We start from the raw sequence: 14,641 nt of genomic DNA, 5'->3' as shown, positions 1-14,641 counted from the left end.
CAAGAGGCGAAAAGTCAAAGGCAAAAACCGAGTCTGATTCCGTCTCTTAACTTCAACACGCCATGGTGGATGGCTTGGAATGGAAGCTGTTTAGAGTACTCAAACACATGGATTCGATTGTTCCCTTGACGGGAGGAAAGAAAAGCCGTCCAAGAAAATTTCAAGACCCCGAAAAGAAGCGTAAGCGATGTCGTATTGATGGTCGTGTATCAAGTCACACTGGTCCCGGAAGCTAGTAGCGAGAGGGAGAATGTAGGATGATACCATAACAGACGCGAAACGGGAGGCAATGAATCCAAAGACGGAGAATAAGGGGCATGCGTTCAACGGCATGCGTTCTCAAGATTAGCGTTCGCTATACTTCGACCTCGGCGCCGGATGGCAGGTAGCGAAAAAGGAAATTCGTCAGTCGTCAAAATATGGCCGCTCTCGAGCGCCGATTCGCGGCGTTGCTCAAAGAATGCCCCATGATTCCTCCGCGGCATGGCAGAACTTGCTGCAGGCAACACTGGCGCTCAAACTGTAGTTGCTGATACTGATAGTATCATCCTTGAACGAGTCCGCGAAGTCATCATGGCCCTTTGCCATGGCACCGACAAAGATACAGATACTTTCCTTGGGACCCAGGGAATCAATGTAGTCCTTGACCCGCACGACTGGGGCTTCGTAACTGAGGGTGACTTTACGGCAGTTGGGAGGTAAGTGGTCCGTAATAGGATTTTTAATGACCTTGAGCAGTTTTTCTTGAGAATTGGTGGAACGAATGGAAAGTCTGTGCAGCAGCTGAACCATCAAACCGGCGAAACGTTTGAAGGTACGAGGAATGCGGACGGATGGGTTAACTTCGATGAGGACGCCTTTCGCAGTGTGGATGTAGATTTGCAGCTTGCCAGCTTTATTGATCGGCGAGTCGAGAAGAGTGAGGAGGCACTGTTGCGTGGAGGAAGAGCGAAGAGATTAGCAAATCGTGAAATCAGATCTTTCCTTGGAGCCTGGGCGAGTCAAACCTGGTGGGTGATATCAGGCCGAGCCTCACTGATATCTCTGTTCATCTTGCGCATCACACCAATGTGTTCATCGCTATTGAGCAACGAGTATTTTTCATCCCGACCCGAGCCATTGCGACCACCATGGGAAGCACGATAGGTCTCCAAACTGGCATGGGAGAGCACGACAATCAAGCGCCTTGTCTCCTTATCATTGGCAGGAATAGGGACATGCTGTTCAGCGACCAGTTGAGGCAACTCGGGAGGCGGGCAAGACTGGGTCCCTGAAGATCGATCATGGTCAGTCATGTTGGATGATCGATCGCCGTTGGCGTAGCACCGAGAGAGGGAGGGGTAAGAGGATCGCCGGAGCCTGGCAGATGAAACAAGTCTAATTCCAAGGGAGGGGAAGGGAGAGGGCCAGTCTGGATTCGGAGTAGCGACACAGAGGGTTGCGCTCAGGGTCGGACACGAGCATGCGATTAACACATTCGGGAAGAAATTGAGAATGATGTCTGCTTTTGGGGAAAAAAATTTCTCTGACGAACTCCCAGAGAAATAGGATATATGGATGCTCCCAAGACAAAGCGTAGATCACAGAGAGACAATTTTTAACAGAAAACAGTTGAGCAGATATATGCAAGAGGGGGGAAGAAAAGGTACGTAAAAAAAAAGGTGTAAAGAGGGAAAGGGAACAAAAGGACACAAGCAGATCGATAAATGACAGATACATACTGGGTCTCTTTCTCTTCCCGGCGACTTGAGCAGCGTCCGACATGATGCCTGTATTGAAGGATTCTTCCTTTGAAGGTTCTGATCGCGAGAAGAGGAATATAGATCTATTGTCGAAGAATTGAAGAAGAGGTTCAACCAAAAGAGTGAAAATAAAAAATTGTCGGGGGAGAGCAATAGGCAAAGAAACGGAAGAGGGAAAAAGTGGAAGAGGAGATTTCTCTCGGTCACCCGCAGGTTCACAAGCGGGATAAGAAGACCTCCGATACTACGGCGTATAGTTCGTATATACTGCTTACTACGGACCTTTTTGGTCGATTCGCCGTCGGCGGACAATAATAACTTATCATCACTATACAATTCTTCTGAGCTAAGTCATCTAATTAGGTCGTTTCCATGGGAAAAGAGCCTTAGCTATTCGTATGGCGGTCCCGCCCCAATCTAAGTACTGCACCGAAGTAAAGCGTACCCAGGTAACCCTGTTATACACCTTGCAAGGTATTGGAAGTACTCTAGGTGGTTAACGAATCCTTCGTCTACCATGGTATCTTTGAATCCAGCATAATAAATTTCACCCTCATATTCAACAGCGGATATTCCTGACGCTAATAGAAGACGCGCGGTGTTCAACAGAGACTGTAGCGTCCGCTGGGCCTTCCGAGGACGTCGACATACTGGGATAATTTGTAGCCACCGTGTACCTAGAGAAGCCTACCTACCAGCTATCGCAGTAAGCAAGTACGGGCTACGTCTGTATTATTGACCTAGAACGCTCTAACTACTCTGCTGCAGCTGAGATCATCTTCGATCAGCACTATTTTCTTACAAACCTCCCAATAAATGTCCAGTAATGCCAGTATTCGGCGCATTTTCCCTCAAGCAAGGATCTCAGCCGATAGCAACATCAAAAGTAATCAATACGACCGACTTGATAGGCCACAATGTGTGAGCTCCTGCAGGAAGATAGTAAGAAATCCTTCCAGCGTCGTTGGTCTGACACCTCGCCTTTCCCCATCTAATCAATGGGCTTCCCTGGTAACAAAATCCTACATCTACCTCAGTTTTGCGGGGATCATATTGTCATTGACAAATGATTGGTCAATCATGCACCGGCTTACTGTATATATCTCGCATGAGTCGCTCTGTCTACACTTCGAGCAAAAGTAAACATAAAACTGTGCACGACACCAACATTCAATGAGGGGCTTTGAACTGAGCATGAGGAGGATAGAGACGTGGGATGCCATCCAATACCTTGAGTCTAGCCAGCACCGCTCTTGACTGGTTTGACGCATTCATCAGAGCGTGTCTGTTACAGAGGACAACCCTGTAGTCGCCTGATACACAAGAGGGACATCCATTTAGTAAGTCCAGGGTGAGTGTGATCGTGGTCTTAGAGACCGCTAGCTCACGTGTCTTTACAGGTATCTGATCAGCAGCCATTTGCATGGCAAGTAAGGAGTACAACTCTGTCTTCGCCAGAAGAGCGGTCGGTGATCGCGAGCCCATTCACATCACCAGTGAGCAAACTGACAAAGCTCTTGCCTGCCTACTACATAGAAATATTATGTGGAGAGGCCGACGGGCCTCAAATCGAATATCACATCTGTTCCATTGATTCGAAGGCGTCTATCCCTCAACAGTCACAGGGAGTGGCGGCTTCAAAGCTCTAGCACTCCGTCTTCCAACGAAAAAGAATCGAGATAGTAGCAGTTTGGATCACAGTCATTGATCTGACTGATCGTAGCACAAATGACCGACATTTGACATCACTCCTATCCTCATACAGCCATTAACGATAGTTGGGAAACAAGACCGACTGATGCTGCAAGATGCCGGCTGGATGCAAGTCAACATCGTCCTACCTTCTTGTGCCTCCTCGAAATGGGAGAACCGAAAGACAGATGCATAATCACAAGGTAGTCGTACGAAACGAACATGGGACTTTTCCGAACAATCAATGTATGAATTGTTGTTGTTGCCTACTTCGAAGACATCTGCCTGGATCCCGTCAAATCCAACATCCCTTTCAGGGATGCTTCTAATCCGTATGAGATGAGACTTTGTACACCTTTATGGCATTCAGTTCTATCATCTCGAATGAGTAGTCGCCAGAAAGATAGATGGGCCACATCATGGAGCGTAAAACGCGAGGCGCAATTCCATACACCTCTCTCGTAAACCGTCCAGTAAAATCGTGGCTCGTGAGCTCTCTCAGCAAGGGCATAGGTGAGGCTGGGGAATCCGCAACACCTTGTGTACCAAAGGTGCAGACGTTCTCTGAGCGAAGAGCACGTACGCAAAGGAATGAACGATCTCTGGCATGCTGTCAGTTGCCATCCCAAGGTTGCCGATCAACCATTCAGTATACAATCAGAAGTCAAAATGGGATACATTGGTTGGGTTATGTAGGAAGACATGGCAAGCAAAACAAGGAAGTACACACCTATCACCTCAATAGTAATACAAGTATCGGGTCGTCAATCCTCGACAATGGTTGTATTGAACCTACCTAGGCAAGGCATCTATCTATGGAATAGCCAAGGTAGCTCCCCCTACCGACGAGTGGCCCTGAAACTCCTCCAGCCATGTATGACGATTGTGGTTGGTGGCCACCCATAGGCTGTCATGTTTTCAGGAGGCAAATTCAGCCCACGAGAAGACACCCAGGTAACTAGTACGGAGCGCTCACCTATTATTATTGGTATAGGAGGCAGAGGCAAAACCTAATGGAAATGAGGCCATGCCACTAGCTAAATCATACCAGCTGTTGCTCCTTTTCCTAACCCCAGTGTCCCACGATCTTCAGCTGCCCAAAAGCCAACAGTGAGCATCCAATATCCACTTGTGTTCACTGTTAATAATTATAATATCATATTAATAACATCATCACTGCCCCTCCGTGTCCTATATTAATGGTAGCCTGGAGATACCTCCGGGAGCTGTTCTCCATATCTTCTACTACTTCCCCTTGAATCTGTCTACATATACGGAGTACTAGTCCCCATCATTCTTCTCGTCCTGTAACCATTTCTGAATTATCGACAAAGCCGTTGTGTGCAACTACGGGAGACCGCGTCCTTCGTCTGAGTCATTTTCATCGTACAAACCCTCCGTTGTCTGTGGCTTAGACTGGTAGCCTCGTGCGCGAAACATCAAGATCCTTTCGCATCATTGCTATCACCAACAGGCTTCCGACCGTTTTGATCAAACGAGAACCTAGTCCGCTTTGGTGGCTTTGGTGCCTCTAAAGTCACCTAGTGGCCCATTAATATCTGTGCTAACCTTACCTCCTTAAGGTATGTGGAACTGGCAATTGAAGAATGATCCCTGTCAAGCACCCGAGGGAGTAATATGACTAAATGTGGATTAGCGCCTGAGGCAACGCGTTCCGTCACTCGTCGATCAAGCTTACATACGGAGGTACGTATCTGGATTATTTATCGTCGGTTTATTATTATTGTTTCCGCCAAAATCCGCCTGTTGGCTGGAACAAAATATCGCGAATAATAATAATATAATAAAATCCATCATAATAATATATTCGTTAGGAAATCATCTTTGCTGCTACTCTTCCTTCACCTTTGCAATCGCCTCCCATCAGCGCTCACACACATATGCTCTTGATGTTCGACTCGGTTGAATCCGTGCTCTGAAGAAAATAAGGGAGATGCCGTGGACTGTAACAAATTCATTCAAGCGGTACGTTTTGCTTTTTTGTCTAATCTCCCTCTCTTTACCCCTTCACTCTCTTTGCTCGGTCACTATTATCGCTATTCACTCCTTGAATCTATTGCCATTCTAACTTGTCCAGTTCTAGAGGACTCATGAAAACTTACGGAAGATCGCTATGGCGCGTCTATGATGACGACGATAATGGCCCTGCCGCGAAAAAGCGACGCGTCGAGGCGGGCAACGAGTCCGACGACGCGGAAAACAGTCTTCAATATGCTATTCGCGAGTCTTCCGCTGCCATTTTATCGAGCCCGTCGCGTCGCAATTCAGTAGTTCTCTCGGAGGGGACGCATGACGATGACTTGTCCACGCCACCATCATCGCCGCCTCCCAGATTAACCCCTCCCCCGGCAAACACGAGAAAACCCACTTTTTCATTTCTGAAGCGCAAGCAATCATCGACGAAAGATTCGGGCAATGGCACCCCGCTCACGGAAGTCAACTCCAATAGTGTGCGGTCGTCGGTCGATCCCCCCAAGAAGAAGGCGGCGCAGTCGCAACCACCCGTGTTGAAACAGATGCAGATTGATCTGGGCCACGAAGTCAGAAAAACCTGTGCTACGTGTGGGATGGAGTACGTGCCCTCCAATGCGGAGGACGCAGCGCTTCACAAGAAGTTTCACGACATGAACTCGACCGGGGTGGATTTGGGAAAGGCTTTTATGAGGGCGAACGCATGCCGCTGGGTTTACGAAGCCACTCGGTTCGACGAAGGTTACGTTGTTATTGTGGATCGCAAGGCTTCTCCGACCGTGAAGAATCAGGCCAAGAAGGTTCTGGAAGTGATCAGCAAGGAGTTGTCTGCGCCTGAAATCTCAGACGATGCCTTATGGAGCCAAACGGAGCCGCCAGAACGTCTGCGGAAGAACGGTGCAGAGGAGAAAGTGGATCGCTACAAGGTGTTTCTGCACATGAAGGACAGCCGGTGTGTGGGAGCCTGTCTCACTGAGCGTATCTGGGAATCGCGGCCCGTGGAGTGCTCGACACCAGCTCAGAATGGAGCCGATCAGCCGACCGACTCTGCGATTACCGTCCGGGACGAGGTGCACCCCGCTATCGTGGGTATCTCGCGCATTTGGACATCGGGCTCGTCTCGAAGGAGAGGAATCGCCCTGGATCTTCTTGACTGCGTTGTGACCAACTTTATCTATGGGATGGAGATTCCCAAGGAGCAGGTTGCTTTTAGTCAGCCGACGGAGAGTGGGAAACGTTTAGCACAGGCCTTCTTCGGGCCAGGAGTCCAGTGGCATGTCTACAACGAAAGCTAAAACTGGGCACCAGCCTGCTAGCACGCGAGCTCAAGTGGATATTGATTTGCGCTCTGAATCTCTTCTTTCGAATGGGCCAGATTATACCCTTCTTCCTCGGGATGGATGAGCCCGGGTTAGGAATCTTGTGATGACCCTTCGTGTCTGTTTGTATAACCCTCAGGTGTTTGGGAAGGCGGCCTCTTCCTGTTCTCAATTGTTCAACACGCGCTACGTGCTTTTCTTCTATATTCTTTTCTGGGTACCCTTGAATATGCGGGTCAGATATCATTTTCGCCATGTAACATATAGCCTTTTTCTTGATCGCGTTTTAACTCTGGTGTCCTTACTATATTTTGAGGCAACGGTTGGAGGACAGTCGAATACAGACAGAATGCAAACAAGCACCATCAATTTGACCTTCATTGAACAAGAAATAACCCAATCTATCTACGCTCCAAACGTGCTTTGTTCATTATTACAGAAGTGCGCAAGCCCCGACCCCGTTGGCCTGCGCGACTTGTGATGCTCTCCGCTTGCCGGAAGCCGCGCGGATGACCGGCCCTCCATAGCTTAAACGCCGTAGCTGTTGCCATCTCACCTTCCACCCTTCGTAGCTCCCTCCATCAATTCCATTCTCCCTGCCCTCATGGTCGGTGGGAGCCATTTACTCTGCGATGTCTGGATTAAATCCTTTCCGCCCTAAAAAGCCAGAGAGTGAGGTTCATCCGCCCCTTCCGAGTGCTGGCCATGACGGTGCCTGGCCTCCGAGAGGTGAGCCTCGTCTATTATTATTGCTCTTTGTGTATAAAGTCAATGCTGACGGACTTTCATTAGCAGCGCCTCCTAATCCATCGCCGTCCTCCGTCTCGACAAACTCATCCTACCCTGCCGCTCCGTTGACTGCCGGATCTCTGACGAATTCGTCCGCAACTCCTCATGGCCATTCCGTGACCCCTCCCGGATCCTCGACGTCAGATGCTGACGACTCTCAAACCTCGGACGATCAGTCACTGCCAGACCCATTTCAAAAAAGTTCGCACATGAGCGACAATGATGTGGATAACGCGGAGGAGCTCAATGATGAGGCCTGGAAGTCGTCCCATTCTCATCGCTGGACCCCCGCAGCTGATCGCCGTCACTCAGCTATCAACATCGCTCCCCAACCAACGCCGTTTGCACAAGGAGCAGTAGTATCGACTCCCACGACCCCTCTCGCTTCCTCAGCAGGACGGAATGCGGGAACAGAAGATAGCAATAGTTTGGGGGCGCTGGGAAACCAGAAGAACCTGCGAGAGAATACGATGAATGCGACGCCGACTGCGATTGTACCTATATCAGCTCCTCGCGGGGTGGCTCATACGGGCAGTGGTACTGCCTGCATTCCTGGACAATATACAGTTGCTCCATCATCCGAGCTTGAGACTGGCCCGAAGCCTCTCGCTGTGCGTTCGGCAAACAGGGATAAGAAACCTCCACCACCACCTAAAAGCCATCATGGAAAGTTGATCAATCCCAGTCCTCATGCGACCTCTTCTCATTCCCAACCGATACCCCCTCGGCCAACCAAACGGTTCTCCTACCATGGCACTTCTTCGGAGACATCCCTTTCTCTCACACCAGATACACCTCCCAGCAGGTCATCTCAGCCGAGGATTGATTATTTTACTCCACTACATGATAACCCAGCACCTCAATCAGCTGACGCGCTCAGACGTAGCCAGTCACAGCACAAGCGCCCGCCAACGCCGCCGCTGAGTAGACGACATAGTCAGATGAGGAGATCCAAAAGCACTACGTCCAGAGCAAATCTGTCTCGACTATCAATGCCAGCTGGAAAGTCGGAGGTGAATGCATCTCCTCCTTCGAGCCCAGGTCCTCGAACTCAGGAGCCCGCAATAGCTCCGCCGATGTCAGACGAAGCAGAACCTGGTTCTGGTCAACGTGACCTGCTGTTGTCAAGGCGAGCATCTCAGGTGAACCCGCTGCCACCACCTCCCCCACCGAGGAGGAACCGAGTTTCCAGCAATCATAGCAACAGTAGAAGCCAACCTACACAGGAGAATCGGCCAGAGGATGAGGACTTTATCCCTCGTCCGTCGAATGCCAATGACATCTTGGCCGATTTGTCGCGGCTACAGAAAGAAGTGGATGATCTCCGTGGTCACTACGAAAGCCGCAAGGTCAGTCACTAGAGGACTTACGATGTTACGATAGACTGCGGCGCTATACATGCACCTGGCACAAGGGTCTACTTGCTACACTTGAACCGATAACGAAGTGAATGATACATTTCCTACAATGTGCTTATGCGAGTGACCTTGATGGAGGGACTTGGTATATATAAGGAATGTCAGAGGCAGCCGAGCAATGAGTTACGACTACATAGCGATCTATCCAATACAGTTTCAAAATCCATTCCATCCGTCCTTCTCGAACGATGAAACAAACCAAGTGGTGGCCCGAATATAGTGCCTGAAGGCCTTCAATATCAGGCATCGATACCTGCTACTAGACTTGCAGCTGTGATTGGTTGATGACTTACATCGTTGCGATGACGTCAGCTTCCCCTCCTTTCGTCGTCTGCGACCTTCATCCAAAAGACAAAACAGACAGTCAAACGGTATAAATGACGAATATTAGACAAAGAGATGGGTATTTAGTGATCTAGAGGGGTTATTATGGACTCATTGGAGGTTCCACGAGAGACGCAACAAACTCCACTGTAGCCACTGCTCATCAATAAACTATTATTGCTCCATCTAGAACCAGATCAGCCCGCCTCACTTGACCCTGTTCTACTATAGAAGAAACGCCTCACTGCACCTGACTGAGAGTTTCCATGCATACTGTCATAATCCACCTCATCATTCCAGAGCGCTTCCCGTGCATGAAGAAAAATCCTTATGCGATCCTCTCACTGACTGCATCTTGACTGTCATATTTTTATTTACGTTTATTTATCAACCTTTGCAACCATCTCAATCTTGACTCTTTTCTTCTGATCGTCGTTTATCTATCTTATCTGCCCGTTTGATTATCGACGAGTCCAACAGTTTAGCTGTGCGACGAACGCATCTCGATTGTTTCAAGCCCGACGTCACTCTCCTTTACTCTACTCTGCTCTGCTCAATCTTATTCCTAAAAACCACAATTCCCACACAACAGAAAGACTCCGACATAATGACCACGCCGACCCTCATAGATCTACCTCCCCCGCCTTCGGATCCTGTCACGCCGTCGGACATGGGACCGTAAGAGCATCCCTTTCCTTTTTCCCCGTCTTCTCCTTTTACAATCTACCAGATAGTGCATCACTTGAAGAAGAAAAGCGCAATGAATTGACTCGTATTATTGTTCAACAGTGGCACACCAAATTCAGGCACAACCTCCCTCTCTGCACTGTCCACCACCGCTATCAAAGACGGCCATCAGGGCCAGCCTCTACCACACGGGCGACATGCTCATCACTCATCCTCTGCCTCGGGAACGTCTACATCTACCCTGGAGGCGGAACGAGCCGACCGCATCTCCCGTCTCGCTGGGCTGGAACGTGTCGCAACCGCCCGAGCAGGAGGTGTTCCTCAGTCGAATCTCATGTTCGCGACGGCGCACGGGCCCGGCTACTTTGACAGCGGACCCGGTTTCAAAGAAAGAAGCACCGTGGGCAGTGCCAGCGCCACCGGCAGCGTGGGTGCTCGTACTACATGGGCAAGCGGTAGCGATGCACTCGACGCGGACAAGATGAGCGAAGACACGAACGATGACGATGAAACCTCTAGCGTGGGAAATATCAGTGAAGGGGATGCAAGCCTGGTTGCATTTGGAGAGGGCGCCAGTACGATCAGTGGCCCGATTTCGCATCCCAGTCTCAACCGAATGTCATCCGGAGGTCGTCCGAGTTCGCTGGGAGCTGGAAGTCCTAGCATGAGCCGAGCAAACCCCCTCGCATCGTACCAGCCTGGAGTCGAAGACAACGCCGCCGTGTCCTCTTCCTTATCTCCTGCGGGATCGAATACGCCGGAACAGATGCACGACGCTCGCATGCTGGACGGGGTAACCTATGACAGTGATGTGGTCGACACGACTGTGAGGACCCCGCGGCTGGCCACACCATTCAGCCACGACCAGTCCGCCAACCGGAACGATGACTCGGAAGTCAATTGAGAGGAATGCAGAGTCCAAAAGGAGTGAATGGGCGTTTTTCTTACACAGATGGAGTCTTGTAACCTTTAGCTATGGATCATGGGAGACAGTGATGGGAATTTCAGGTTGTGACGGCGGCCTCAAAGCAGATACCTCGAGAATGAGTATGATTTTTCTGTAGGATAATTAATAGCACGTTAAAACTTTTTTTCCCCTTCCAAACTAGCAGTATTCAGTATTGGATGAGATGTTGTATGAGGTGGGCCGAGAAGAGTCGATCAATTATCCCGATGGCGACATTCACATGGCCACAATAACATCATAATACCAGCAAGAAATCACCATGAACATCAGTATCATGTTTAAAGACAGAATAGTCCGGGAACAATCCATAGAGAAACTCTTAATTTTCTGTAGAAATGACTTATTAGAATCATAAAAGCAATAATCAAGCCAAGAACACTCTAGACGGGCAATTTTGCCGCTGAAGGCCACCACCAAAATTTCTTACTCTTGGTCTGTCCGTGTCCAAGAACTTCTTCTCTTCTTCTCTTCACCTCCAATTTCCACACCTCCCACACCTCCTCCCTCCCAACCCTACAGTCTTCTCCAGTCCCGTTCATTGCTGGCATTGACTTGTCAAGCACTGAAGACCTGACAATTTGATTTATTTCCCTCATCCAACTGCCAAGCTCAGCTGCCATCCGCCTTTGTTTTCTTTGTGCGAGATTGCGCCCCAGTGTGTGTTTCTGACTCTGCTCCGTTGCGTCACAGAAACAACAGCTTGCCACACGCAAAAAGCATCAAGCACATTGAAACAGGAGTCGTCCTCGTGTCGACTCATTCTCCCCCCCGGCTCTGCCACTCGTGACGTCTCTGCTCCATCGCCGCTTTTGGTGTTGAAATCTCAACACATCCTGCGCCCATCTGCGTCTTATTCGTTACACGCAGCACGAGCTAGACCTACGTCGAGTCCGTCAGATACGATCTACTTCGTTGGAATTTTCGAGACACTGTTACGCGCGCATTAACGTTGCTGTGGTGCATATCGGAAACCTTCAAGGCGGGCTTTCAGAACCGAGTCGAGAGAATTATTACATCAACATGGCAGCTCCTACACAGCTTGCTTGTAGGTCTCCCTCTTCGCATTTTTATGAGCGAAACAGCTTGTCGCCTATGTTAGCTACAAATGCAAATGTATGAATAGTGCTGACTTGCCGCAGTCCGAACGGTCAAAGGGATTGGCATCCTGGATGCGGCCCCCGTCTATGAACCTTTGTCGGGGTTTGTGAGGTAAGGATAGCTATTTGCAGCACATATACAAATGATTTAAGCTAATAGAACTTCTGTTGTGCAGGCCTGAGGGAAACCTCCGCTGTAGCGCTTATTCTCCATGCGGCCGATATTTTGCCTGGGCGTCTCCCGAGAGGTATGCGACCATGGCGATTGTCCGAAGATTGGCAGACGGGCTCGCTAACTATCTACTTTAGGGTCACTATCATCGACCCCTCTGTTGGACACGTCGTCTCCACAATTTCTGCCGAAAATGTCTTTGAGCTGGGATTCTCCCCCCTTGGCACCTACCTGATCACTTGGCAGCGACCCTCAAAGGACGCCAATGGAGACGCCGTCAAGAATCTCAAGGTCTGGAAGGTGATTGAGACGTCGCCTGAGAGCAACGGAGACGAGCATACGGTTGTGGGCAGCTTCGTTCAAAAGTCGCAGACAGGCTGGAACCTCCAGTACACGTTCGATGAGAGCCTTTGCGCTCGCGTCGTCACCAACGAGGTCCAGTTTTTCCAGAGCGACAACCTGTCAAAGGTCTGGAACAAGCTGCGTGTGGAGGGTGTGTCGGACTTTGCCCTCTCTCCCGGCAAGAACAACTCGATTGCTGTCTTTATTCCCGAGCGCAAGGTTAGTTTTCTGATCGAGGGTCTTTCGCAATGATTTTACAGCCAACTTACTTGTTTCTTCTTTCGTCTAGGGTCAACCAGCAGCGGTCAAGGTGTTCAACGTGCCTCAGTTCGGAGCGCCAGTGTCCCAGAAGAGTTTCTTCAAGGGTGACAAAGTCCAGCTCAAGTGGAACAGCCATGGAACAACTCTGCTGGTGCTTGCGCAGACCGAGGTCGATCGCAGTGGCAAGAGTTACTACGGAGAAACAACTTTGTACCTGCTCAGTGCCAATGGTGGCTTTGATTCGCGCGTGGACCTTGGTAAGCCCTTCCGGTGTACCTTTCCCCATTGTACATTGGCTGACTCTACCGTATAGACAAGGAGGGCCCGATTCACGATGTGTCCTGGAATCCCAACTCTAAGGAATTCGGTGTTGTGTATGGATACATGCCAGCGAAAACCACCATCTTCAACTTCCGGGGTGTGGCCAAGCACAATTTCCCTCTAGCACCTCGCAACACCATCCTGTTCTCTCCCCATGGACGTTTCGTATTGGTGGCTGGCTTCGGTAACTTGGCCGGACAAATGGACATTTACGACTTGGACAAGAACTACAACAAGGTGGCGACCGTTGAAGCGTCGAATGCCAGTGTCTGCGAATGGTCGCCGGATGGTCAGTTCATTTTGACTGCTACCACCAGCCCGCGTCTTCGAGTGGATAACGGCATCCGAATCTGGCACGTCAGCGGTGGATTGATGTACAACGAGGATATGAATGAGCTGTACGAAGTCGTTTGGAGGCCCCAGTCGACCATCCAGCACCCTCTGGGCGACCCCTTCGAGACTCTCCCCGCCCCTCACCCGTCCGCCCTGGCCTACCTGAGCACCAAGAAAGCCCCCGCGAAGCCGGTCGGCGCCTACCGTCCCCCAGGCGCCCGTGGCCAGGTCACACCCCTCGCGTTCAAGCGCGAAGATGAGGGCGGCGCAGCCTACGTCCGGGATGGCGCTAGCGGTGGCAGCGCGCTGAACGGATTTGGCAAGCCGCGCAGACGCGAGGTGCCCGGTGCAGAGCCGGTCGAGGAATACCTGCCTCCTGGAGCCGCTCCCGGAGGAGGTGTGGCTCTGCCCCCCGGAGCCGACCAGGAAAAGCTCTCCAGGTCGGCAGCGAAGAACAAGAAGAAGCGTGAAGCCAAGAAGCAGCAGCAGCAGGATGGTCTGGCTCCCCCAGCGCACGGCGGCCAGTCCGGACAGAGTCCCGACCGTCGCGGCCACGAGCGAAGCCGCTCCAAGGGCCAGAACGGTCACGTTGACGGCAATGCCCGCCGCAACGGCCACCAGGCCAACGGCGCATCGCAGTCGGCCAAAGCGAAACCCGCCGAGGTGCCTGCACCCGCCCCCGCCCCCGCCGCCGACCACGTCGCCGCCGCTGCCGCCGCCGCTGCAGACGCCGCGAACCCCACCGCGCAGGATAAGAAGATTCGAGGACTTCTGAAGAAGATCCGGGCGATCGAGGAGCTGAAAATGCGACTTGCTGGTGGGGAGAAGCTGGAGGATACGCAGGTGAAGAAGATCCAGACCGAGGACTCGGTGCGCAAGGAGCTCGAGGCTCTGGGATACAACGGATAAGCGGACTATAGTCTTTCTTTCAGGAAGCGAAATGCAATATGAGCTAGAGGCGGTCACTTGTGCCTTGCTCGGTGTCTTGGATGTGCTGTGTCTATGGGGGAATATCTCGAATATCTCCGCCACATTTCCTCCACATGTTTTTGTAGTAAATAAGGTCGACCGTGACGTGGCTTTCTTTCTTCATATGTATTACGCTTTGGAACGGCTATATGCAGGAAATGGCAACGGAGGAATGTACATTGAAAGAGCATTCTCACTGACATCTCAAATGCTTGT

The 14,641-nt window shown here is 50.7% G+C and overlaps 5 protein-coding genes across 5 annotated transcripts; 4 read left to right on the top strand and 1 right to left on the bottom strand.

Annotated features, from left to right (window-relative positions):
* Positions 1–453: 453 nt before the first annotated feature.
* On the bottom strand, positions 454–1,295 carry Asppvi_006145 (18S rRNA pseudouridine methyltransferase; the record flags this gene model as incomplete). Its single annotated transcript, XM_043302050.1, has 2 exons — positions 454–930; positions 1,008–1,295. 2 exons carry the CDS (start codon positions 1,293–1,295, stop codon positions 454–456), a joined length of 765 nt encoding a protein of 254 aa, XP_043157985.1.
* Positions 1,296–5,388: 4,093 nt separating this feature from the next.
* Positions 5,389–6,721, top strand: Asppvi_006144 (ESCO family N-acetyltransferase; the record flags this gene model as incomplete). The annotated part of the gene is made up of 2 exons (XM_043302049.1): positions 5,389–5,420; positions 5,539–6,721. The coding sequence occupies 2 exons, from the start codon at positions 5,389–5,391 to the stop codon at positions 6,719–6,721; spliced, it is 1,215 nt and encodes a 404-aa protein (XP_043157984.1).
* A 656-nt stretch (positions 6,722–7,377) lies between these two features.
* On the top strand, positions 7,378–8,895 carry Asppvi_006143 (uncharacterized protein; the record flags this gene model as incomplete). The annotated part of the gene is made up of 1 exon (XM_043302048.1): positions 7,378–8,895. One exon carries the CDS (start codon positions 7,378–7,380, stop codon positions 8,893–8,895), a length of 1,518 nt encoding a protein of 505 aa, XP_043157983.1.
* Positions 8,896–9,883: 988 nt separating this feature from the next.
* Asppvi_006142 (uncharacterized protein) lies at positions 9,884–10,867 on the top strand (the record flags this gene model as incomplete). Its single annotated transcript, XM_043302047.1, has 2 exons — positions 9,884–9,954; positions 10,066–10,867. The coding sequence occupies 2 exons, from the start codon at positions 9,884–9,886 to the stop codon at positions 10,865–10,867; spliced, it is 873 nt and encodes a 290-aa protein (XP_043157982.1).
* Positions 10,868–11,950: 1,083 nt separating this feature from the next.
* Positions 11,951–14,365, top strand: Asppvi_006141 (translation initiation factor 2A; the record flags this gene model as incomplete). The annotated part of the gene is made up of 6 exons (XM_043302046.1): positions 11,951–11,975; positions 12,070–12,139; positions 12,204–12,275; positions 12,337–12,760; positions 12,831–13,059; positions 13,116–14,365. The coding sequence occupies 6 exons, from the start codon at positions 11,951–11,953 to the stop codon at positions 14,363–14,365; spliced, it is 2,070 nt and encodes a 689-aa protein (XP_043157981.1).
* Between the last annotated feature and the right edge of the window lie 276 nt (positions 14,366–14,641).

The sequence above is a fragment of the Aspergillus pseudoviridinutans genome (assembly GCF_018340605.1).
Source record: "Aspergillus pseudoviridinutans IFM 55266 DNA, scaffold_4, whole genome shotgun sequence".
NCBI lineage: Eukaryota > Fungi > Ascomycota > Eurotiomycetes > Eurotiales > Aspergillaceae > Aspergillus > Aspergillus pseudoviridinutans.
This window is presented reverse-complemented; position numbering and strand designations above follow the sequence as displayed.